Source organism: Mesoplodon mirus (genome assembly GCF_964341445.2).
Source record: "Mesoplodon mirus genome assembly, chromosome: 2".
In the NCBI taxonomy this organism is placed as follows: domain Eukaryota; kingdom Metazoa; phylum Chordata; class Mammalia; order Artiodactyla; family Ziphiidae; genus Mesoplodon; species Mesoplodon mirus.
This window is the reverse complement of record NC_138977.1, coordinates 10917651-10944482: the sequence shown is the minus strand read 5'-3', so window position 1 is coordinate 10944482 and position 26832 is coordinate 10917651. Positions and strand designations below refer to the sequence as shown.

At 38.7% G+C, this 26832-nt stretch overlaps 1 protein-coding gene across 2 annotated transcripts in view; it reads left to right on the top strand.

Annotated features, from left to right (window-relative positions):
- The window catches only part of GAB1 (GRB2 associated binding protein 1), a 124677-nt gene that overhangs the window by 73404 nt on the left and 24441 nt on the right, over positions 1-26832 (top strand). For both annotated transcript variants that reach the window (XM_082611185.1, XM_082611184.1), the window contains exons 2-3: positions 9989-10283; positions 21387-21612. In XM_082611185.1, coding sequence (XP_082467311.1) covers positions 9989-10283; positions 21387-21612 — 521 coding nt within the window. The remainder of the gene's footprint in view (positions 1-9988; positions 10284-21386; positions 21613-26832) is intronic.

Below are 26832 nucleotides of genomic sequence, written 5' to 3'. Positions count from 1 at the left end.
CAGATGATCATAATGACAGAGCCAGTGGAGTGGAAACTTCCACCGAGTGTGTTTTTTCCTTATTTTGCTCTATGAGAAAAGATGGTGCTTCCTGGAAAACAACTCAAGTATTTTAAAGCAAATGGTTTTCGTTTGTCCCTGCTTCGTGGTTAATTTGTTTTTCTTTATTTTATGTACCCTGGTTGTATTATTATTATGGAAATTTCATATTTTTAATAGGTAAAGTAATTCCCAAAGTGCTTATTTTAGATAGTTAACTATCTAAGTATATTAACCATTTACTGACATGGTTTTTAAAATAAATTAAAATTGTGAGAATATTATAACCACTGGACTTTGGGGGAAGAAATTTGTTTCTCTATTTTAAGTGTTCCCAACTTTACTTTTTTTTTCTTTTTAACCCTCTAAATTCCAGTCTTGAAAACAAAGTAGTTATACTTTGTCTAAGCTATTTCCTGACCAAGACTCTCTCCAGATGTATCCTGGAATTCTATATTTAAAAGAAAGGCTAAATTTATTCACTAATTGCAGAATAAGAAGAAGAGTATGCATTTCCATACAGAAATAAACTTTTGTGTGTGTGTGTACATCATTCCTAGATTTTAAAATATTAATTAATAAACTTTGTTTTTCAGAGCATTTTTAGCTATAAGCTTTTAAATCATGTAATATTTTAAAAATTATAACAGTAGTAAATGGAAGCTCCTTGAAAAAAATCAGACTGCACAAAATCATATAAAATAAAAACATGAAACTGGTCTGACCCTCCCATCCCTATTCCTGGAATGACCACATTTAACAGTTCCGGTGTGTCTCCTTCCAGACCTGCTCTCTAAACATAGTTTACATGTACAACCACACAATCATTTCAGACTAAATGAAATCATAAAGTTCTGTAACTCACTTTTTAAAAAAAATTTAACAATTATCTTGTGGGCATTTTTCATATATAAGTGAGATCTAGCTCACTTTTTTAAATGTTTTGCATCAACTTACTATTGTATAGATAGCTCGTAATTTATTTAAATTTAACCATTACCCTGCTGATGAAGTTTAGATTAAAACCTATCTTATTAAAAATAACATTTTCATTTTGTGAAACCCATGTCTTCAACCGTTAACATTTTACAGATTTCTGAGATTATACGTAAATTTTGAATTCACAGTCATGACCTTCTCCCCTTAAGTATCAGTCATGAAATACCTTTTAAGAGATTTCAGAATAAGGAAGTTCCACTCTACTTTTCCCCCCAGTTTCCTAGGATAATATAGGGTCAGTAAAATTAGTGGGGATACTTCATGATGGAAAGGCAGGTGGCTCAAGAATATAGAAAGTGCTGTTCTTCAGTCTGTCGGGTCAAGGTAAACTCGAGGATTCAGCAACTAGAGAGACCTGAATGCAGTCATCAGAGGTCTTTCTGAACTGCTCGAACAGAAGGGGCTTGTTAATGGGCTACTTGGGACCTGTGTGTTGAGAGTTCAGAGAAGCCTTAATTCAGAGAAAGTTGAGGGAAGCTGCAAAGAAGAGGTATTGAGCTGACTCTTCAAGACTGTAGGATCATTGGGTGAGAGAGAGAGGATGTGTTAGACTCAAAACAAAACAACAAAATGTGCGCGTTGGCTGGAAAGGCCAGGCAGGTCAGTATGGTTTTGAAGAACCTTGTATGCCAACCTGTAAAGGGAGTTTGGACTAACCCTAATAACAGCTACGGACTTCTTTTTTTTTCTTTCCCTGACGTCTTTTCATTTAAGTTCACTGACTCTCCGCAATCATTGTGATGAACAGAAAACTTTAAAAGCATCCGGTCGAGGCTTTGAGGGCTTCACAGTGGGTGAAGCGCTGCGGCAGATATAAAAAAAATTTAAGGAACGGGCTCGGCTTTCAAAGAACTCGGGAAAATAATTCACAAGCATTTGGAACATTTGGAGATGTACATAGTAAAATAACAGATGGTTCCAAACTGTCCATAGCCATGCAGAAGACTTTCCAGGGCAGTATCTGATGGATGGCCAAGACTCCAGAGGGAAGGTGTGGCGAGGAAAAAGGAAAGTTTGGACAGAAACTTGGAGAATAGATTAGGTTTCCAACAGTAGAAAGGAGTTCAGACATATTCGCCAATAGGATAAATATTGTCAACAGAGACAAGAAGGGAGAAGATAAACTACCTTGGCAAGAGCAGAAGGCTTGAGAAGATAAGGAATTGCATAGATGAAAGCTTTAAAGGACCTCTGTGTTTGTTTGTTTCTTTAATTCTATTTTAAGAAGCAACCTGATTCTGTCTGTTGATTGGACCAGTGGTTCTCAAGTCTTGGTGGCACATATGAATCACCTGGTGAGCATTTAAAACTACCTATGCTGGTGCTAGGGCTGATGCCCCACGCTCCAGTTTAGTTGGCCTGAGGTGAGGCCCCCAGGCATCAATCTTTTTTTTTAAGTAAATTTCTCTAGATATTTCTTACCTAGAGTTAGCGTTGAGAATCACTGGACCACCCTGACCTCTTCTCTTTGCCCATCCATTTATTGGCTATTTCTTCAATAATTAGCTCTTCTAGTTAGAAGTACAGGGAAGCGATTAGGGAGTCTGTACCAAGCCTGTGTTACATCAGTTATAGCAGAGAAAGCTCAGAAAACAAGTGTGTGCAGCATTCGCAATGTTTTTCTTTAAAACTGAGCCCGTTTGCCATTTAGGCAAATTAGGCATATTTTGTGAGTTTGTTAATAATATTTATTACAGGTCATGGTTTGGGGCTAATCCAGATTGAAATTTTTTTCTTGCCACGAGGTAATGGGACTCCATCTGTACTTTCTTGCCAATGTGTACATACCCATACTCTGTAGGTATGTGATAAACCTGTATTAGAACCTTGCTTCCATGTGACAGGTCTGTCTTCAGTATGATGTATGCAGCTGGCTTAAATACAGAAATTATTTAAAACAACAGTTTTCCTTTAAAATGAAGTATAAAAATTCCTCTCATATCTGTAGAGTTTTTAAAACAAATGAATTGATGGTTTATGCACCTCTACCTTGTCTGACAAATTCTTGTCAGCCAAATTGCAAATGGGCTGGGCAGATTGCAGTCATGTCAATATCCCCAGAATGCATAGAAAGTGTGAGAACTTCCTTTTTTTTTTTTGCGGTACGCGGGCCTCTCACTGCTGTGGCCTCTCCCGTTGCGGAGCACAGTCTCCGGACGCGCAGGCTCAGCGGCCATGGCTCACGGTCCCAGCCGCTCCACAGCACATGGGATCCTCCCGGACCGGGGCACGAACCCGCGTCCCCTGCATCGGCAGGCGGACTCTCAACCACTGCGCCACCAGGGAAGCCCGAACTTCCATATTTTTATCCATGGTTCCTTTGATTGGCATATTCAGCAGATACTGACTGAGCACCTCCTTGGGACTAGGAGAAGAAAGATGAAAGGTGAAAAGACATGGCCCTCAAGATGCTCACTTGTAGGGATGTCAAACACAGTAACTGGGAACGAGGGGGAAATGGAGAGCTTGGAGGGGGCCACTGAGGGATGGTGCCCTGAAATCTGAGCTAAATCCAGGGGGTAGATTATGTGCCAAGGGGCAGCCTGTATCAGGGCCAGAGGCAGGACAGAAGCAGAGTGTTAGGGGACCTGCCAAGCATTTCTGATGTGGTTGGAAGGCAGAGAGGCAAGAAGTGAGGCTGGAGAGATAGGGAGAGGCTGGAAGCGCCCCATGTGCCCTGCCAGAGAGTGTGGCAGGGCAAACTCTGCAGGTGGTAGGCAGTCACCTGCAGGCGGTAGGCAGTCACCAAACATAGGGAATGGGTAGACGGCAATGCAAATACTCCAAGCGTTTTGGATATTTAGTTTGGCAGTCGGATCTAAATGTATTTCCATTGGGATCCATGGACTCTCCATGCTGTTCTCTTTTGATGTTAATATAGTAGCCAAAGTTAATCTTGAAACCCTGAGATGGGACACCGGTATCAGAGTATGGTGCTTTTAAAGCTGCTTCAAAATGCAGACCTGCTGGTGAAATCTTTTTACTGCATCATTTATTCAACTTCAGGTCGAAGTGACTATTGCATGTAGGAAATGACAACAAAATAAATGTTTGCATAGTTCTTCTCAAGCACACCTGCTCATTTTCCAGTAGATAAAAGGTTCTTTCACATGCATTTTGTTTAAACTTGCTTGGAGTGTTTTTGAGGGTTTCTAGAAAACGTGTCCTTTTGGTCTGTTACTGCTCTGTAGGATTGGTGAGGCAATGTACAGCTTTCTCCGGGGCTACCAAGGCAGTAAGGATAAAAATAGGGCAAACTTTAAGAATCCCAGATATTTTCAGATAACAAAGACTGATTTATGTGGACCCGTTTTGTGCTCAGACAAAACATAGAGAAGCTTTTGTGCTGTGATTAGCAAGGGTGCTGACTGATGTCAGTTCTCTTGTTGAGCATCAAGCTTTATTCTGTGGCTAAATTGTGCTTTGTACCCTAATCCAGAGAACCTTTGTATCTGCCTTATTAAAGTGTGTAGTTTATGTAATTGCTTTTGTTTTCCAGTTTAATCTGTGCCAGATTCAATGAGAGTGACTCATTTTGTGACTGAGACAAACATTCACATTTGGACCACATTAAAAATAAATAAATAAGTGGCAGGTGCTGCTTGGCTAAATTCTGTGTTTTCATGCTGTAATTTCCTGCTGCAAGGGTTCATCTCTTAGATAATGTCTTCTCGGCCTCTGTAATCGCTAGCCCAATCTGTCTAGTGCCCCGCAGTTCACTGCTGTTCATTTCTTGGCTGTGTATTTTAGTTTCCAAGGGCCTATTACATTTTAACAGTATCATTTCAAGAGAGAAGCAAAGAAATGTTTGGGGGAGCCACAGTCAACTGGATGACGAAGAGTGACACATGAGCTGTAGCAAAGGGACATATTTCATTCTATTCTCTTTTTTGTCATTTTCCCAAGGTGTTTTGTGTGTGTTTTGGTAAAGCTCAGTTATGTTTATTTTATGATGTAAATGTTCAGTATTTTTCTCAAGTGGAAGAGGTTTTGAAAGCACACGCCTTTCTATTCAGGGTGGCCAATATATCTAACCTAATAGTCTCAAAAATTTTACAACTTCATAGTCTTAGGGGAATTCTATTTATTGTACAGATATTTCTAGGTATTTGGCCCTTGCTCTGCATTGAGTATGTAATGGCAAGTAAAGCAGACATGGTCACTGTCTTCTCGGACTTTATGGCCTGCTTGGGGAGTTAGATACTAAATAAATAAGTACAAAGAAAAATTGGATTGCAAATTACAAAAATCACTACATAGGTATGTGATGGGGTCCCTAACATTATGTCCTGCTCTACAACCGGTGGTGGTTGAGTTGAGGGTGGTCAGGGAAGGAAGGCCTAAAGGTCAAAGTCTGCCTGGCAAAGAGAGGAAAGAACATCCCGGACTTAGGAAACAGCATGTGCAAAGTCCCTGAGGCAGGAGACAGTTTGGCATCCTATAAACCAGCGGTCCCTAACCTTTTCGGCACCAGGGACCGGTTTCGTGAAAGACAGTTTTTCCACAGAGTGGGTGGGGTGGAGGGGAGATAGGGTTTGTTCTGGTGGTGATGCGAGAGATGGGGAGTGGCAGATGAAGCTTCACTCGCTAGCCCGCCGCTCACCTCCTGCTGTGCGGCCTGGTTCCTAACAGGCCACGGGCCAATACCCGTCTGTGGACCAGGGGTTGGGGACCCCTGCTCTAACCCATATGATTAGAAGGGAGAAGTGACAATTGGTGAAAACTTAAGAGAAAAAAAAGGACCGTATTTAAATGGTTAGAAATGAACTATATACAAGCACAGCAGTATGGCACTATTTAGTATAAGGACAGATAACCCTCCGAACGGTCCTGCAGCCCGAGAGCTTCTCTGAAGTGCAGTACAGAAATTGATGCCTGTAATACTTAGTCTGAGTCATTGGGGAATGGATGAGTTATGTTCAATGAATGATGTAGTAAGGCATTTTAGAAAGATTTCCATGAAAAACATTAAAGTTTAAAAAAGTCATTTCTGTATTTAAAGACAGAACCTTCACTATCTGGAGAAATCACTTTTACAAAAAGATGTGATTCCTTGATGGCCCTGGGTAAGTGACATAATACTGTGTTTTCCTTTCTCTTTACTTCTCTATTCCTTTTTTAAGCTTACTGTTTGATAGGGAGGTATCTGTGAAGGCATCCTTTTACCAAGAGATGATATTTATTTATTTTGAAAAAGTAGATGTCATATATTAACTAAATGGATTTTTATAATCCAGAAACCCGTGCTAAATTCATGTGAATTTAACACTTTATGACTTTTCAGTATTATCTAAAGCATCTGTTGACCTCCAACACTACCTTCTCCTTCTGGACACCAATCATTTGCTTTTAACTTTGAGCTGCAGTCAGACCAAGAAGTTAATTTAAAATATTAATGATATTACATAATATTTTTAGGTCTTTGTGATTTTTCTACTGATCTTCTTATTAAAGGATTGCATAAGTTTTTCCATGAAGGAATGCCTGTCCATTTAGCAATAGTCCAGCATATATTTTACCATGATTGCTGTAATCTCAAATATTTGCATGTGTGGTAAGTGTTTTCTTCATAATTAGTAAATTCCTTGAGAATAGGAATCATGAATTATCTTTTTGTATTTCTTCCCACAAGTACCTAGCATGACATTTACAGTATAATCAATAACTTATTGACTGGTTATCTCATTGATTTAATTCGTAGTATCTAAATTTTCTTTGATGGGTTCAATTTAAAGAATCTACTAAAATGTTAAATCTTAAGTTATCACCCTAGTTAATTCAGTTATCAGTACAGTTGTCCAAGTTACTAAAGACCAAATGAGCTGGTTTATGCACCACTCCGGCCCCTTAGTTCTCGTTTCTCTGCTTCAGACCATTGCCGCAGCTTCCTAGCTGTGACTCCATCAATGAACTACAAGTCAAAAGTGACTCATGGGCTTCCCTGGTGGCGCAGTGATTGAGAGTCCGCCTGCTGATGGAGGGGACACGGGTTCGTGCCCCGGTCCGGGAAGATCCCACATGCCACGGAGCGGCTGGGCCTGTGAGCCATGGCCGCTGAGCCTGCGCGTCCGGAGGCTGTGCTCCCCAATGGGAGAGGCCACAACAGTGAGAGGCCTGCGTACAGCAAAAAAAAAAAAAAAAAGTGACTCATGTCAGAATTTATTTAAAAATTTGGTGAAGATGGAGGCTGAGACTAATCATCTTTTGGAGAAGTATATGTGGATTTTAGCTAGTCCCCCTTTCTTTCTCTCTGTTTACATGTATTTTTCAAGATAAAATGAAGCCGTTTTTAGTTGACAACGCAATGCCTTTTGTGTTACAGATGCCAAAGTTCTGCAAAAGAAAAAAAAAATAGACCCTATCATGTCATACTAATATTGCTTTTGGTGATGATAAATTTAGTAGATTTTTAAAAAATAGACTGATACATATGTTAAGGAAGAAACAGAAATGTTTTGGGTGAAATTGGCTTAGGTTACAGTACCAACATCATGAGCATTCCTGGGCTTATTAGACTGTTAGGTGGAGCACCAAACTCATAATCCTGCTCTGAAGAAAATTTCTGAAAATGCCATAAGTGTAAAGCTGTCATTACCCCAAGTTATCACTGGAAGAGACATACTTTGTCTCGGTTACACTTTTCCAGAACTAAAGGACTGAGATGAGACTGGTGTTCCATCATGTTCTCCAAATGAATGGAAGTGTACAATGGCCATGAAGAAGATCTGATTCCCTTGGGGTTTATAAGTTGTCCTGGTTCTCAGTCCTTCCACTTCTTGAGTGTCCTCCTCGGGAGATCTTTGTCTGTTTGGTCTGGAGTAGAGACTGTCTCTTAGTAGGTGACTGAGTCTTGCCAACGTCGGCCTCTTTTTGATCTAGCTGACTGCCCACTGAGGAAGACCCTCACAGAGGAGTAAAGGCTTCATTTTGTCTCCTGACAGAGATGTTGGGTTTAAAGACTGATGAAGCCTGCCATTTCAGACAATTAGTTCTGCTTTTATTATTTCATCAATGTAGAGTTTAAAGAGGGTAATAGTGAAAGAATTTGAGGCTTCTTTAGGTATAATATCAAACTCAAAATTTACCAAAACTTGTGGAGGGAATACATGTTGAGTGTAGGTCCAGGTTGCCAATATATGTTTGTTGGGAAGAGAAGGAGAAAGATTTTTTTTTTAAGTTGTATCCCATTCTGGAGAATATAGATTTTATCTGTAGTCCATGTCTTTGCTTTCTTTCCAGGTGAGAGACCAGGAAAGCTTCTAAACCATTTTTTCTCCTCCCTACTCCTTGCCCCCTTCCTCCTCCCCATTCCCCAACAAAAAAAAAAGAAAAAGAGAGAGAGAGAGAGAAACCTATAACTTAAAATATGGCATGATATTAAGGCATTTCTCATGCCTTAACATTGCTTTTCTTAAAAAATTGTGGTGAGATATACATAACATAAGATTTACCATATTAATCATTTTTAAGTGTACAGTTCAGTAGCATTAAGTACTTTCACATTGTTGTGCAACCATCACGGTCATTTATCTCCAGAACCTTTTCATCTTCTCAAACTGAAACTCTACCCATTAAGCACTAACTCCCCATCTCCCTTCCCCCTAACCCCAGGCAACCACCATTTTGCTTTCTCTGTCTGTGAATTTGATTACCATAGGTACCTCGTATAAATAGAATCCTACAATTTTTGTCCCTTTGTGACTGGCTTATTTCATTTACCATAACATCTCAAGGTTTATACAGATTGTAGCATGTGTCAGAATTTTCTTTTAAGGCTGAATACTATTTCATTGTATATATTTCATTTATCTCTTCATTCATCAATGGACACTTGGGTTGCTTCCACCTTTTGACTGTTGTGAATAATGCTGCTATGAACATGGGTATACAGATATGTCTCTGAGAGACCCTGCTTTTCATACTTTTGAGTTAGATACCCACACTGGAATTTTTTGAAGGACTGCCGTACCATTTTCCACAGTAGTTACACCATTTTACGTTCACACCAGCAATGCACAAAGGTTGCAATTTCTTCGTATCCTGGCTCACACTTGTTATTTTCTGCTTTTTTGATAATAGCCATTCTAATGTGTATGAAGTGGTATCTCATTATGCATTTCTCTACTGATAGTGATGTTGAACATCTTTTCTTGTGCTTATTGGTCATTTGTATATCTTTCTTGGGGAGTCAAATTCTTCAAGTCCTTTGCCCATTTTTTAGTTGGGTTGTATATTTCCATTGTCACTGAGTCGTAGGAGTTCTATATGTATTCTAGACATTAATTTCTTATCAGATATATGATTTACAAATATTTCCTCCCATTCTGTGAGGTGCCTTTTCACTCTTTGATCATGTTCTTCAAAAATCTAAAAGTTTAAAATTTTGATGCAATCCAGTTTCCCTGGCATTTCTTTTGTTACCTGTGCTCTTACTGTCATAATCAAGAAATTATTACCAAACCTAATATCATCAAGGTTTTCCGTATTTGTTTTTCTAAGAATTTTCTAGTTTTAGCTCTTACATGTAGGTCTTTGATCCATTTTGAGTTAATTTTTATTTGATACGGTAAGAGTCTAACTTTATTCTTTTGCACTTGGATATCCAGTTTTCCCAGCACCATTTGCTTTTTATATTTAGTAAAAACTAAATCTTCCTTGGTTTGTTGACTTGATATTACATATCAATGTAATAGCTTCTAATATCAATCGGTGTCTTCTAATGTTTTACTAGAAGATCTAATAGAAAACAATAAATATGTATACACACATTATTAAGTTAATTGAGGAAGCATCAGTAAACTTTGCTGGAGTGGTAGATTATTCTGTGGAAACAAAACATTGTCTATGACTTTCTCTAGTCAATGCATTTATAAAATTGGTTTGACAAATGTGCATCTTGAAAAATTTCTCTCAGGTTAACACTGGATGGATATTTTTGTTTTGTTCCTAGGCATGGAAGAGGAGATGGTTTGTGTTACGCAGTGGCCGTTTAACTGGAGATCCAGATGTCTTGGAATATTACAAAAATGATCATGCCAAGAAGCCTATCCGTATTATTGATTTAAATTTATGTCAGCAAGTTGATGCTGGATTGACATTTAACAAAAAAGAGTTTGAAAACAGCTACATTTTTGATATCAACACGATTGACCGGATTTTCTACTTGGTAGCAGACAGTGAAGAGGAGATGAATAAGTGGGTTCGTTGTATTTGTGACATCTGTGGGTTTAATCCTACAGAAGAAGGTAAGTTCAAGATTTTGTGACTCAACCTGAGTTCTCCTTTATTACTACATTTTAAAAACCGTTGTAAAATTCTTTGTTATTTCAGTTACACAATATAATATTTTTTATAATAGTAACAACATTTAGAAAAAGCAAACCTTTTAATCAGTTTAAGGAGAAATTTTTATAGATTTTTAGAAAGAGAGACTACCATTGTGGGGCAGTATCTAAATAATGTCCTGAAGAAGATGACAAGAAGACATATTTATTTAAGAGCATTTCTTGAGTTCCAAGGTAAATATTAAGTTGAACCTTAACACTGCTGATACTTGATATTTCAACTTGTTAAAATAACATTTTCATGTGGCTCAACTTAATTCTTCAGGAGGTTTTTTAAATTGAAATATAGTTGCTGTACAGTATTATATGTTACAGGTGTACAATATAGTGATTCACTGTTTTTAAAGGGTATGCTCCATTTATAGTTATTATAAAATATTGACAATATTCCCTGTGTTGTACAGTATATCCTTATAGCTTGTTTTATACATGATAGTTTGTACCCCTTAATCCCCTACCTTTCTCTTGCCCCTCCTCCTTCCCTCTCCCCACTGGTAACCACTAATTTCATCTCTGTATCTGTGAGTTTGCTGCTTTTTTGTTATACTCGCTAGTTTGTTATATTTTTTAGATTCCACATATAAGTGGTATCATACAGTATTTGTCTTTCTTTGTCTGACTTATTTCACTTAGCATAACACCCTCCAGGTCTATCTATGTTGTTGCAAATGGCAAAATTACTATTTTTGATGGCTGAGTAGTATTCCAGTGTGTGTGTGTGTGTGTGTGTGTGTGCGTGTGCACACACACACACCCCACATCTTCTTTATCCATTCATCTAATGATGGATACAGGAGTTATGTTTTAAACTATATTGGATTATGGAGTTATGAAATAGCCAAGGTGACTGTCAATACCTATGAAAAGCAAATGAGAATCAGTCACAAAACATGATGAAGTAACAAACATATGAATTTACTTAACACAAATGTCCTAAAAAAAGCATGGAGGAAGAGGGGTCTCGAGTTTTGAAAAAGAGGTAGTGAAGAAAAGCTTCTTGGAGAATGACCAATTGTGAACTGTAGGCTTTTGAAGGAAGTAGTGTTATATCTACATAAATGAAAGGAGGGATGCAGAACCTGAGGCTCAGGGGCTAGGGAAGGGCCCAGAGGTGGAGTAGACGCCTCCTCGGCTGGAGCAGCGGGCTATGAATGATAAAGGCAAGGGGAGACTTGCTTGAGGATCTGAGATTTGAGTGCCTTTCCTGGGAGGAGCTGAGTGATTAAAGGCCTCAAGAAGAATTTTTTTTTTTAATAAATTTTTATTTATTTTCGGCTGCATTGGGTCTTCATTGCTGCATGCGAGCTTTACCTAGTTGCGGCGAGTGGGGGCTCCTCTTCGTTGCAGTGCACGGGCTTCTCATTGCGGTGGCTGCTTGTTGTGGAGCGTGGGCTCTAGGTGCACGGGCTTCAGTAGCTGTGGCACGCAGCTCAGTAGTTATGGCTTGCAGGCTCAGTAGTTGTGGCGCACGGGCTTAGTTGCTCCGCAGCTTGTGGGAGCAGACCAGGGCTTGAACCCGTGTCCCCTGCATTGGCAGGCGGATTCTTAACCACTGCGCCACCAGGGAAGTCCCTCAAGAAGAATTTTACAAATGGAATTCCTCTTTGGGTGCTTTTATATAGCTGTCATGACCTTTTATATTCCCTGTCTACTTCTGTACTTCTCTTCCTTTTTAAACAAACACTAAGAACCCACGGAGGGGACTCCAATACTGATTTAGGTTTGCAGAGCCAAGAATCAGAAATAAAGGCAACCTTATTAAATAGGGTCTTTGACCCTGTTGTTTTCATGGTTATACTCACATTGACAAGCATGCATTTCCAAATATCTATATTTAGGAGTGCTGGAGATTCAGTGAGGGGTGGAAAAATTGTGTTAACAATGAACTTCAAGAGTTAGATTGAAGTGAAACAGTCATCATCTCTAATTAGCTCAGGTCAGCCTGCTGTTTCCTCTCTGGCCAGGCAGCCTCCAGGAGAAGGAGGCTTCCAGGGCTGGGATTGGCCCAGTGGGCTGGGGGAAACCCCTTGCTGAGGAAATCTAGAATGCTCGAGGGAAAACAGCACTGAGAAAGGGAAGGAGGCGTCTGATTTAGACAGGAGGCTAATGACCTAGAGCTCTTCAACAGAGTTCTACTGATTAAGAGGCCTCAAGCAATTGTTGCACATGTGGAATTAAAGCTTCACTTGTTTTTGTAAAGTTACTAAATACGTTCACATATTAAGGGGGCCTGCTGGTATGACTTCTAACTTCAATTAAACTCCTTTCCCTTCTTGTTTGCATACATGATCTATATTTGAGTGCAGCAGAGGATTTTTCAGTTAAAGTCACAAATGGGATGCTCTTTTTAATGGTTAACAGCCCCTCAGTAATGATAATGATTGGATTTAGACCTCACATTCATTTCCTTGTATGATGGATTTTCAGCTAAAATAAGTTAAGTGGTTGTATAATCTTTGTGTTGATGTTGTTCTTTTGCCTGCTACCTTTTCAGTTTAGAATTTGGGGGGATATAAAGGCAGATTTCTGTCCCCATTGGTTGCCTGTACAGATTCAGCAGATCTGAAAGACTACAGTAGGGGTTCTGCTATCTCTTTTTGTTTTCTTTATAATTGTCCGATTTAGCAAAGGATATGAGATGCCCTCAGTGCGTTCTCCAGTTAAGGAATGTGAGTGTGTAATTTTTGGAAGCACTTTTGGGGGTGGTTAGAGTTGAGAACCCCCCAAATAAGAATTTGTCATGCTCAAGTGTCCCACATTAGCTTTGCAAGTTTTAAGGCAAGGAGTCTGGTCCATCTGTCCACCTTAGAATGATTCTTACCATCTGGGAGCCAGTCAGCTCTGGGAAGTAGATAGGTTTTGTCTGCTATAGAACATTAATTCAGTTATCTACCCAATTATTTGAATTTGCCAGTACTCCACTAGGCTTTGGGCATTCATTCAACTGATACATATTAGGTGGCCAGTTAGGCAGACAGATGAGAGGTATTATTGACAGGGAACTGAGCATCTGGTGAGAGAAGAGTCATACCCAAAATAATTCATTACAGTTGATAAGTGCAAGTTAGACATATATGTATGTAAATATATGTGTTCACATTTTTTAATATAAATCATACTTTAACATATATTAAAGTGTTAATATATAACATTAAGGTATAATGTTATATATTAAAGTATGATACTGTGGAAGTGTATAAATACAGTTTTTGCCCTCATAGAGCTTAAGTCAGTCTAGTAGGAGAGATAGGCAAATAATCTAGGAATTATAATACCAGTTGTTAGGTGCTCCGCTAAAAGAAAAAAAAAAAAAACATAGATAGCAGCTGATTGCATCTCAGGAGGATCAGGAAAAGCCTAGGTAGTTTGAAATGGCTCTGTGACTATAACATACTGTGCTGAGAACTTTATTTTTGTCCTTGGTGGAACATCTTCATTGGCATTAGTAGTCAGAATCAGTTACAATGCCTATTTTCACTTCATAAACTTACTAGTATAGGGAGGGGGAAAGTTTCAAAACTTGAAAGCCACCTTTTCAGTGGCAAAACTCCCAAATTCTTATAAAACAGATTAGAAGTATATTTGCCTTGAGTGAAGCTCTCAATTTACGAACTTGTAATCTTCACAATATCCATAAAAGGGGAAGTTGTAAGAAAATTCATAATATAATTAATCAAATTTGATGTATATAAGCTGAGTTGGTTACCAAGAGTAGCTATGCTAATCACAGATCATTTTTATCTGTTCATTAAAATAAGTCCCTAAGGACTTTAGTTTGCCAATACTTTTAAATTTAGTTCCTGATCTATATCTAAATTCAATTGTACTTATTTTATCAATTCTATAATTTAGATGTTTTTACAAGTTCATCCTGGCCATCTCCCAAATAACCACAGTCAGAAATGTCTTACTAGACTGTGTTGGAGACTTGAGTTTCTTGGAATAAATCAGTGAAAGATGAGCAATCCTTCATTGTGTAGTATCAAGGAGCCACACAAATAGTTTTATCTTGCTCTATAATTTTGGGTTTTGAGGCATAGTAGCAAAACTGCAAAAAGCCTTTAAAAGCCAACCATTGTATTTCCCTATTCATTTGTAGTAGCTGACTTCGCTAGATGCCTTCTTCAAAATTCCACATATTTAAAGCTTTATCAAATTCTAAACTGCAGAGAACTGCTGTTACCCTTTGTGATCACATTCATACAGTTTAATATGACAAGGGGAATATCAAAATGTCTTTGTTCTTCCATTAACTTTACTACCTGCTTTATATTCTCCTGCTTCCTCCACTCACTGTATATAATAGGGGCTTTTGTCTTTACCTGGATCTGTCCCCTGAGCCCTGTGTTCTTCCCTTTTCAGACAGCCCAATATGCTCCCACTCTTGGCGTAAAATAAATAACACAAAATGATTTTTCACTAGAACTAGTGTCAGGGTAGATGTGGGAAGAAATAGACTATGCTTGGTATTACAGCCTGAGAACATAACTATCCCCAATCCCTAGGAGAATAACTAATTTTCTCCTGAAAACAAAAGGAAAGGGGAAAATTCTGACCTGTGTTTTGATTCCAGGAACCTCTCAAAATATCATTACCATGTTATTTCCGCTGCCCCAGGTGACCATTGCTATTATTGAATACTCAGAATGCTGGCAGGCTGAATCTGTTTTTCAATTCTAGCTCATTGCACTGTGTGTGGTTCCTATGAATGCTTTTATTTAGTAGACTTGAGACCAAGAAACTAATTTCTTTTGTTTTTCTTGGAAATGTGCAGATTTATTTTTGTTTCTACACCGAGGTGGAAGCTGTAAAGTCTGCTAAACAAGTGCCAGGAAACTCAGCCTTAGGGCTGAATGCAACTAACTTGGTGCAGAGGCTCGTGGTCTCATTTCAAGGGCAAGTTTAGAAAGTTGCCTCTTAATCAGTTGAGTTGCTTTTCTCAAAATGCCCAGATAATACTGGCTTAAAAAAAACATAGTGTGATTCTCTGATATTCTTCCTTTTAGAAAAGTAGGTAAACTAATGTGAGAATGTACACACGCTGCCATTCCTGCAAAGCAGTGCTTCTTAATTAGGGAACTTAAAATTTTCTTTTTATTTACTTTTTTATACAGGTATAACTTATTACTGTGCAAGGCACAGATCTTAAGTTTACAGTTCAATATAGTTTTATATATCCATTCTGTATCTATACATAGAAATAGAAATCTGTGAAATCGCCACTCAAATCAAGAAATGGAACAGTTCCACTCCCCTAGAAGGTTTTCTCACGTTTCTTCCCAGTAAAAACCCAGAAAAAAGTTCAAATGTAACCATTATTTTGCTTCTATCACCATAGATTAGTTTTCCCTATACTTGAACTTTACACAAATAAAACCATTGAGTCCGGCTTCTTTGTTTCAATAGTAAGTCTGTGAGATCCATCTATGCATGTCGCAGGAGTTCAGCATCCTATGTAGCATTCCACTGTGTGAATATATCGTAAATTATTGATCTATTCAAATGTTGATAGACATTTGGCTTGTTTCCAGTTTTTAGTTAATACAGATAAAGCTGCTGTGAACATTTTTACATCTGTCCTTTGATGGACATGGACACTTTGCTCTTTGGTATATATACCCTTGAGTAGAATTGCTGCAGTTCATCATAGGATATATATTTTTAGTTTTAGTAGATTTGTTAGTAGCTTTAGTTTTCCAAAGTTATTGTGCCAATTGCTTTCCTACCAGCAGCATATAAAATTTCTAGTTACTGTACATTTGGTGTTGTGGGTCATTAATTTCAGCCATTCTAGTGAGTGTGTATCTCATTGTGGTCTCACTTTGCATTTTCCAAAGGACCAGTCCCATCAGAGTCTGTTCTGTTTTGTCTTCTTTTGTTTTATCACACATTTTCAAGCTACTGCCCCTGAGATCTTGATTCATTGAGTCTCCTGAGGTGAGGCCCAGGCACCTAGATTTCTCAAATACCCAACAAGTGATTCTGATGCCAAGATGCCATGACACCTCTGGATAAAAATTAAATCATTTGTCAGCACTAAGGGTTTGTTTTAAAAGTCTCCAAGAATGTTTTCACACTCTATTAAGGAGATAGATGGTCATGACAAATAAGAAGATTGGACTCTGATGAAAGGTCTTCGATTTTTGATTAAATAATTTGAAGATATTTCAGGTTGCTTCAGTGAAAAGTGTGGCTACCGCCCTTTCTTGTTTGTATCCATTTGATAGATTTACCCTTATAAAATGTTCTTCCATAAAGAAGGGTATGCTCAGAAGTGAGAAGACGGCCTTTTTTTTTTTTTTTTTTTGCTCTTTTTACTTTATTTTATTTTTTATTTTTTTGGCCACACCACACAGCATGTGGGATCTTATTAGTTCCCTGACCAGGAATGGAACTGGCACCCCCTGCATTGGAAGGCCAAGTCTTTTTTTTTCTTTTTTAACTTCTTTTTTTTTTTTTTTTTTTTTGGCTGTGTTGGGCCTTCGTTGCTGCGCGCTGGCTTTCTTTAGCTGTGGCGAGTGGGGACTACTCTTCCTTGTGGTGTGCAGGCTTCTCTTTTGCAGAGCACGGGCATTAGGCGCGCAGGCTTTAGTAGTTGCAGCACGCAGGCTCAGTAGTTGAGGCACGTGGGCCCTAGAGTGCACGAGCTTCAGTAGTTGTGGCTCGTGGGCTCTAGAGCGCAGGCTCAGTAGTTGTGGCACACGGGCTTAGTTGCTCCGCGGCATGTGAGATCTTCCCAGACCAGGGATTGAACCCATGTTCCCTGCATTGGCAGGTGGATTCTTAACCACTGCGCCAGCAGGGAAGTCCCGAAGGGGGAGTTTTAGCCACTGGACCGCTGGGGAAGTAGAAGATGGCCATTTTAGCATTAATAGTTATGCCTACTCTTTATGGACTCTTATTTTCTAGATTAATTAGATATAAATCACATAAATCTATTTGAATTGCTTCTCTTTACAGAAAAAAAAAATCTACAACAGACCTGGTAAATCAGGAATCAGTAGATATAGAGCAACCTTGACCTATTTACCTTTAATTGTGAACATAGAAAACTTTTGCAATAACAACAAACAAATGTCCTGTCAACAAATGTAGCCCATCTTGGGAGGAAAGGATCTCATCTGGTCTCCTGACAGGAAGCGAGCAACACCACAGTTTTATTACCACATGCTCAGGCAGGGAATGTCAGTAGTTACAAAATCAGAGGATCTTATCACATCAACTTTGAAATAGTCTACCTTACCCATAATAAAAAGTAAGATTGCTTCCCTGGGCTTAAGCACGTGTACCATTTGATTTTAAAAATATTATTTTGAATACTTCAAGGCATTGGCTGGGCACCCCAGCTTGTATGAGGGACACTAACTCCAGAGCGTTATGCTTCCAACTGGGATAAAACTGCATTAAGGTAGGGATCGTGTGAACCAATCTGTTATTTGTGGCTCCCCTCACAGAACAATCTATTCCTCTTCACTGAAAACTCATTAAGGCTTTCCTTTGCAGTACTTATTAGCTTTCTAGGTAAAATTAAATTAAGAGTTTGCTACAGCAGCTTATTAGGCCTTTAGTGGATGCTAATTATCCTCTTCATGCCTTCTGAATTAAGAGACAGGAAATAATTTTACACACAGAAGCACACCCTATGCTGATGTTTGGTTCTCAGAAACTTGATACCAGCATTACTTAGAAAGAGCAGTAAGTCAGAAACCCAAGTGAGGCAGAAAGCAATAAACATGGTCTGCTCAACTACTTGTAGGGTAGAATGGGGGCTAATCACATGTCTTTCTAAGGTTGAAAAGAAGTTTCTTCTTTCAGACCAGTTGGTTAACTTTGGCTAGAAGTTTTATGTTAAAGAATATTTAGATACCATGCCATGCTGGCATTAAAATACATAGAGTTGAGGATATAGTCAAATTACCATGAGTAAAATCATCCCAAACACTCAAACTTTGAAGATGGTGCATTATCTGAGCCCAAGGTGGTAAAGCAGTGTCCCCTTACCTTTAAAGTCCTTTGTGTGCCATGTTGTTTGGAACGGTTGGGCTTGCTGTTCATGGCTATTTGAAGATCTTTTCTTCCATGAGCTTGCTAGTGAACATAATGGAGGTTTCTCTCTAGTTCTTGCTTCTGAGAAGTATACATAAGTCTTCCCATATTGTGAACAAGATTTTTTTGTTTAAAAAGGAACCTTTGGGAAAAAAAAAAAAAAGGAACCTTTGTATCCCAGTCCTTTTGTCAGAAAATGGAGAGGCTCTTGCAGCTATAAAAGAGTAAAACACTTGCATCATTCACAGGTGGCACAAATGGAAGGTTAAAAATGAGATAGTCCCATTGTGTTAATAAAACAAGGCCAAACAAAAGTGATTGCTTGGCTGGGTGACTTTTTTCCCACTTAAGATGAATCACTCAGTTCGTTTAGTATATAGCCATCCAGTTTAGAAGAAATATTAAAGGAAAAGTGTATCTATAAAAAACAACGACTTGAAAAAAACAAAACAAAACAACTGCCTGGAAAAGTTATTTTAGGATTTACAATGGAAAACTATAATTCATACTATTTTATACAGTAAAGTTTTTCCAGTGTTTAGTTTGATTTTATTTGGTCAGAACTAAACATTGAACTGGATTATACAATTTTACCTGTGGTACTTCTCTGTGGTAGAAGAAAGAAGTATATAAAATATACTTGTGAATACACCCTGTAGGCTACATAGAATATGGCAACTACTTTCTGATTCCTCTGCTTTTTTTTCTCCTCAATGTTGTATATATTTTTCTTAAGGTCTTTAAAGAGTAAATATTTTTCATAGTTCTCTGAAGTTTAACACTCCACAAGGATTTACTCTGAGTCACTGATTAATCTATGGCATCTCAAATCCCCTTAAATAAATCTGTTTATATTTGTTTCAAAATCAAAACAGTAAAACATTTCATAGGGTATGTTATAAACACTACTTATAACCAGCATCAGTTAGACATGATGAGGTACTTATGAGTTCCTGCGAAATTATGCCATTATCTTATATAAATGTCGAAAAATTAATTTTTTCTTTTCTCACCATCATCTGTTCTGGCCTTTCATAAATAAGAAAGAATGAATTAATTAATTTCTGTCATAAAGTATTAGCTTTTGTTAGATGAGCTTGTGTGAAGACTTGACATTGCATGCAGCATAACAAAGATAGAACATTAGAAATTAGCTCAAGTTCTCCTTAACTCAGGCCGAAGTCTCCAACAGAAAGAAATTTTCATACTCGGTTAGCATCTAGCAGGGCTCACAGATTTCTGAAAGAGCAAATTCCAAACTGCACGTGCCGGTGAAGGGGTCTTGCAGATTGGGGATTGCTTTCACCTCTTCCAACCTGGTATAGAGAAAGTGCTAAGTGAGTTTCTGTTGGGTGAATGGAGTGTTTTTGAGCATCTGCCCCAGGAGTTCTGATCCTTTTAGTTTGCTCTGGGGACCCACAATTAAAGATAAACTAATTAAAGATAGCCATACTCACGTGTTATCATTCAAGCTTTACCATTAGGATATGAGCTTCTCTGCTTAGGAAGAAGAGTTTTGAAATAAGCTACATAAACTTGGCTGTAGTGCATATGTGGATGTTAATGTTGAATACATAAAGACCTCATCAAAAGCACATGGACTTATTCTGTAGAATCTAGAGAAGAGAGAGCAGACATTCTGCTCTTCCCTGGGGAATTGACAGGCCAAATGACCTGCCTGTTATTCTATTCTGTAGAACATATTGTCTTCTTACCACTTTTCAGCATCGTTAGGCACTGTTGTTTTATTGTGAAAAATCTCAGTTTCAACCCAGCCTTTTCCAGTCTAATATAAACAGACAATAAACAGATTTGTTTATTCAAATATGAGCATTTACCTTTTTTTCTGGATTTATAGTCCCGTATTCCTAACCAGACTAACAGAATTTTCATTTTGGGCCCTCAAAAATTTCCTTGGTTGTGTCAGTGAGATTTTATTTCTAGGCTTTCAACTTGTTTTCAAATTACTTCATTCTACACAATTTAGCTATGTTCATATGTCTTCTCAGAATGTAGTTAAGTGCTTCATAAATTACTTCTTTACCTGCTGACCCCTTTTGCATGAAAATACTACAGAAATCCGATAATGGCAAGTGAGGCTATGAGCCGAGGGAAGAGGTGGTGCCTTAAAGAAAAGCTCTTTCCTTAAATGTGAATCCTGGAGTTAGACATATTTCTCCCTAGTCGGTGGCTAAGAAGTAGAAAGAAAAGAATGAGCAGCAAGATAAACATGGGGTAAAGAGCTGGCCCTGGTACACGCAGCACCATGGGCCTGTAGATACCACATAATAAAATGGGTCTCCTTGGAAGGTTGGCTTGGCTTATCATGAAAAAAAAGTCTGCTGCTGCTTGTGCGAACACCTCCATTCCCAGTAACCTCAAAACCAAAGGGTGTTCAAGGCAACGCGCAAGACTTTTTTTTTTTTTTTGGCGTACCCTGAGGCTTGCGGGATCTTAGTTCCCCCACCAGGGATCGGACCTGGGCCCTGCCAGTGAAAGTGCCAAGTCCTAACCAGTGGACTGCCAGGGAATTCCCAACCATGGGTTTTTTAGAGCCTCTGGAAGAAAGAACCCTACCCTTCAGATCTCTTTAACGAGAACCAATAATTTTCTGTGTCAGCGTTGCCATTTAGGTAGTGCGTATTTTAACTGACATTGTCCTGGTTTATCCTGTTTCCGTGTGTTTAAACGATTTATCTCCAAACTTTCGAGTAGCTGGTCACAAAGCACCGAGCTGATCTCCCTGTGCTATGCGGCTGCTTCCCACTAGCTATCTGTGGGATAGGGAGGGTGGGAGGGTGACGCAAGAGGGAGGAGATATGGGGATACATGTATACATATAGCTGATTCACTTTGTTATACAGCAGAAACTAACACACCATTGTAAAGCAATTATACTCCAGTAAAGATGTTTAAAAAAATGGGATGGACAGTGATAGTCACACTTGGGTGTTGCAGATCCTGTGAAGCCACCTGGCAGCTCCTTACAAGCACCGGCTGATTTACCACTGGCGATAAATACAGCACCACCATCCACCCAGGTGGATGCCTCCTCTGCCGCTCCACCTCCTCCATATCAGCTAATTAGCCTTCCACCACACCTGGAAACCCTTGGTATCCAGGAGGATCCTCAAGACTACCTCTTGCTAATCAACTGTCAAAGCAAGAAGCCTGAACCCACCAGGTAAACCACCTGTGTCTGTGTGCGTGTACGTGAATACCCTTAGGCATCTTACCTTTAAACTTTTTAAACCCTGATTTGAAGGCTTAAAAGTAACCATCTATAGAAGCTCATCTTTTATAATTCAGGTTGATGTTCCTCCACAAATGATTTCTGATATTCAGGAGATTTTATTGGAGAAGCACATTGTCTATCATTTTTGGCAAAGAACACTTGCGCCTTCATGGCTCTTTTGGAAATCTGTCTCCTGTGTCTTAGTCCTTGTTAGAGATTCACAGTGTTACTTGCTTAACAGATTTCACTGATTTATAAATGGTGATCTTGCTCCATTTCTTATGTGATTGTTAACCAGCCAAGGGTCATCTTTTGTTTCTGAAGAAGGAGAGGAATACCTACTGCTAGAAGATTTTGAAAGCAAAACGATTCCATTGCAGTGAGTGTGTTGTGGTTGCTTTGGATCTGTGTGAGAAATTAATCATACAGGTAAAATCCCAATATAGCAAATCCTATGGAATAAACAAATCAGATGTTAGTGAAATTTGATGAAATCAAATATATTGCTAAAAACTTTGAAACTTTCAAATCTTCACACCTAGCAATGAAGCAGAGCTTACCACATGCCTTGACTTTGCAGATTTTTAAGTAGAATGAAGTATATGGATTTCAGTACTTGACCAAAGATATCATAAAACTTTCCCGAATCCTTGGTTTCCCTGTCATCTTGATCTCTGCTCCCATCCCCGTCTTTTCTTCTAAGCTATAAAATATTTTAATTTAATCATTCTTCTCATTTGATGTTGAATAATTGGAAGACTGGAGGTAATGGTGAGAACTGAGCCAGAAATTAATGATCACAAGGCCTGTCATACCATTAATAGCTATGTGACAACTAGTGATATTGGGTATATTTATTATCTTAATTTGCAATATTAAGGAGGGAGGTGAATTGCATTGAAATATAAAAGATATTTTTTTAAACAGGGATATTAGATTCAAGCATTATTTTTATTAAAAAAAGGTTTTTTTCATGTCAAAAGTGACTGTTACTGGGCTAAAGGATCATACAAAACCCTTGTTGAAAAATTTTTATATGGAATTTGTTAAGATCCATAAATTAGTTTCTGTGAACCATTCCCTGAGATAGTGGAAATAGCTCACAAACCTTCTAAAGATGATTTTCTATATATTTGTTGTAATGGGATTTTACCTGTAAAAGTAAAAAAAAAAAAAAAAAAAAAAGAAGGAAAAATTATAAATCAACGCTAGTTAATATCAAATTCTAACTTGATTTTTGCTTGTTTGCTGTGAGAATTTAAAATTATACACTCGCAACGTTGTTGCATATGCTACTAATAACTAAGATTTTATTTTAGGGAGCTCCACAATTATTTTTCCATCTCAGCTTTTCAAAAGCCAACAGCTAAGTGACAGTTTTCAGTACATTTTCCTTTTATATAGTGTCTTTCATTGATCTCATTGGTATCATAGCTTTCCTATTGTAGTAGAAATTATGCTCAAAATCACTACTCAGATATATTTTGTATCTGTATTTGCAAAAGTGACAGTTAAATAGCAAATATTCGTGAAGTACCCACTGAGGGCCCACTGTTTTGCTAGGTGCTATGAAGGTACAAGCTAATTACATAAGATAAAGCCCCCTTAGATTCAGTCACCTTCAGAGTTTAAAAGTAAAGCTTGTGAAGGAATCAAAACATGCAAGCAGGAAGCACTTATAGATGAAGGCAAGATGTGAGCATTGCCTTGCAAACTCCCGTTCATCCTGCAACACTCAGCTCAGACATCTGCTCCTCTAAGGAGGCATTCCACTAAACTCCCAGGCTGGATTAAATGCCTCTCTGGGTTTTCAGAGAATCCTGGTTGTACCTCCATGTCTCTGTTTTATTGGGTTGGCCAAAAAGTGCCTTCGGTTTTTTAAGTAAAAATAAAAGACACATCTTTGATTTTCACCAAGAGCTTTATTGAACAGCATATGCACCCTTTTGTTCCACTGTCTTCTGCCATTTTTCAGGCAACTTCATAATTCCATCTTCCCAAAACTTTTTATCTTTTTGAGCAAAGAACTATTCCAGGTGCATTTTACAGTCTTCCAGGGAATTGAAATTTTTTCCATTAAGAGAATTTTTTAAAGACCGAAATACATGGAAATCCAAAGGTGCAATGTCTGGTGAACACGGCGGATGAGTCAGAACTTCCCAGCCAAGCTGTAACAGTTTTTGCCTGGTCATCAAAGAAACATGCGGTCTTGCGTTATCCTGATGGAAGATTATGCATTTTCTGTTGACTAATTCTGGACGCTTTTCATCAAGTGCTGCTTTCATTTGATCTAATTGGGAGCAGTACTTGGAATTAATCGTGTGGTTTTCCGGAAGGAGCTCATAACAGAGGACTCCCTTCCAATCCCACCATATACACAACATCACCTTCTTTGCATGAATACTGGCCTTTGGTGTGCTTGGTGGTGGTTCATTTCACTTGCCCCATGCTCTCTTCCATTTCACATTATTGTACAGTATCCACTTTTCATCACCCGTCACAATTTGTTTTAAAAACGGAACGTATTCATTACGTTTAAGTAGAGAATCGCATGTGGAAATAGGTCAAGAAGGTTTTCTACACTTAATTTATGTGGAATCCAAACCTCAAAGCAATTAAAACATAACCAAGCTGGCACAAATGATTTTCAATGCTTGATTTGGATATTTTGAGTACGTCAGCTATCTCCCACGTGGTATAATGTTGATTGTTCTCAGTTAATGTCTCGATTTGATTGCTGTCAACTTCAACTGGTCTACCTGACTATGGAGCGTAGTCCAGTGAGAAATCTCTAGCACGAAACTTCGCAAACCACTTTTGACACATTCGATCAGTCATAGCACCTTCTCCATACACTACACAAATCTTTCTTTGAGGGCTTCCCTGGTGGCGCAGTGGTTGAGAGTCCACCTGCCAATGCAGGGGACATGGGTTCGTGCCCCGGTCCGGGAAGATCCCACATGCCGCGGAGCGGCTGGGCCCGTGAGCCATGGCCGCTGAGCCTGCGCGTCCGGAGCTTGTGCTCCGCAATGGGAGAGGCCACAACAGTGAGAGGCCCGCGTAAAGCAAAAAAAAAAAAAATCTTCCTTTGCGTTTCAGTTGCATTTTTACCTTTCTTGAAATAATAAAGCATAATATGCTGAAAATGTTGCTTTTTCCTTCCATTTTTAATATTAAAATGGCTATACAAAAATTCACCAATTTTGTTAAGTCTTTTCTTAAATGCACTCTGATATGACAGCTGTCACAATACAATCTAACAAAACTGTTTCAAATGAAGTTAAAGACAACTAAGTGCTACTAGAGCCATCTTACGGAAAAAATGGAACGAACCTTTTGGCCAGCCCAGTATCACAGAATTGGAAATAGCTTGATAATTTTATGTATTCTCCACTACACTCTAAGCTAGTCAAAGACAGGGAACTTAGTCCTCATTGTACTTCTAGCTTCTTCTTAACTTCACGTTTGAATTAAATCAAGTACAGATTTTAGAATATGTGTTAGAAATTCCTAGAAAGGTCAGTGCAAGTGTTTTTGAGAGGGAGGGTGAGATACCTCATAGGAGGAGTAGCCTCAGTGCCAAGGGGCTGTTTGTGGGCTTTTTGTAGTTCCCACAGCCTGTAGGAACCCTTAAAGGGAGTTTCTCTGAATAGGTGAGTGACCTGAAAACTATGTTTTGGAAATATTGACCTTCTAGCAGTCCTGGTCCTATGGATGGTACGATAGATTGGGAGAGGGAGAAACTAGAGGAAAGAAGTTTGCTGAGGGAGGGGTCCGTGGTGTAGATCTCAGCAGAGATACGGACCTGAACTTGGGGTGGTGACAGTGGGAACAGAGTGGGGGAATAGGCGCTTGGCTAGAAAGAAGGACTTTGTGCCCAAGTGATGGTGGTGATCAAAGAGAATGAATCAAAGTTGATTGGATTTTGAGTTTAGAGAATCTGGGATAAAGACATTTCTTTTCATGGCAAGTCAGAAAGGACCACCAATTTGAGAAGTAAGTTGAGTTTAGTTTGGTACACATGAGCAAGGGAACACTGGGATAACCAAGTAGCAATACATTTGAACCGTTTGTAAATACAGGACTCGGAGTTTGGTGAGAAGATAGCAGTTGTCAGCATTCAGTAGAAGGGGAAGTTACGGGGAAGGAGGATTTTTTAATGGTGTGTGCTATAAAGACTTAGAGGACTGATTTCTGATGGCCATTTCTAGGTTGGAGAGACAGGAAGAAAGAGACAGTCAATGAAACAAGGGCATAATCAGTGAGGAAGAAGGAAAGTCAGGATATTGCAGTAAAGGTCCTCTGATACTAGTGGGGGAGAGTTTCAGTGAATAAATGCAATACACAGCGCCAGATGTTACCAAGACATCAGGGAGATGTGCCCTTAAAAAAAAAAACTATCACAAGTTATTTTTTTTAAATATTGAGTTTAAATTCCTACAGGACTTTGGACAACACACATAGGTAGTTAACGTATCTTGTTTAGCATTAAGGAAGGGCAAGCGTTCTGGTATTGGTAGCTTCATTTTGACTTATTCCCAAATTTCGTGATACCACAAAATACAGAGACCAAAAATGTACCCAAAGCATAAAATACACTCTAATGAGATTTCTCAAGATGAATTATTGTTTGGAGTTGGCTAACTCCTTGCTTTGTATTTTGATTCTTTTCATAGTATTGGCTAAATATTTGTTAAAGAAAATAAATAGAAAAGAAGATACACAAAACCTATCAAGTTGCCACCTCCTTGTAGATCACATTGAATTTATTCAATACCAGGTAATCATTAGACTTTTCATTTTTCAGAACAGCAGAGTTGCCACAGGTGGGCTAAAGAGCAGTGGATCACCTTGATAAACTGTTGGCACGAGGTTTTTGCATGCTTTTCAGAGGAAGTGCTTTTCCTGGTGTCTTGTGCCTTAATCATTTACCTTCCTCCAAGTTTTGTACCTTTCTAATTCCAGTGCTTCAGGGATTGTGGTTTTACGTGTGGATTTACTAGATGGAGTTGGGGGGTGTGGACAGGTACAGAACAAGATTAGGGAGAATGCTTTTGGTTTTGTGGTGGCGGTTTTGTTATCTGGTGTATAATCATAAAAACTCAGGAACATTCGTGCTTTCAATCAGATGGGTCACACACACCAAAAACTTGAATGAAAAAAGCCATG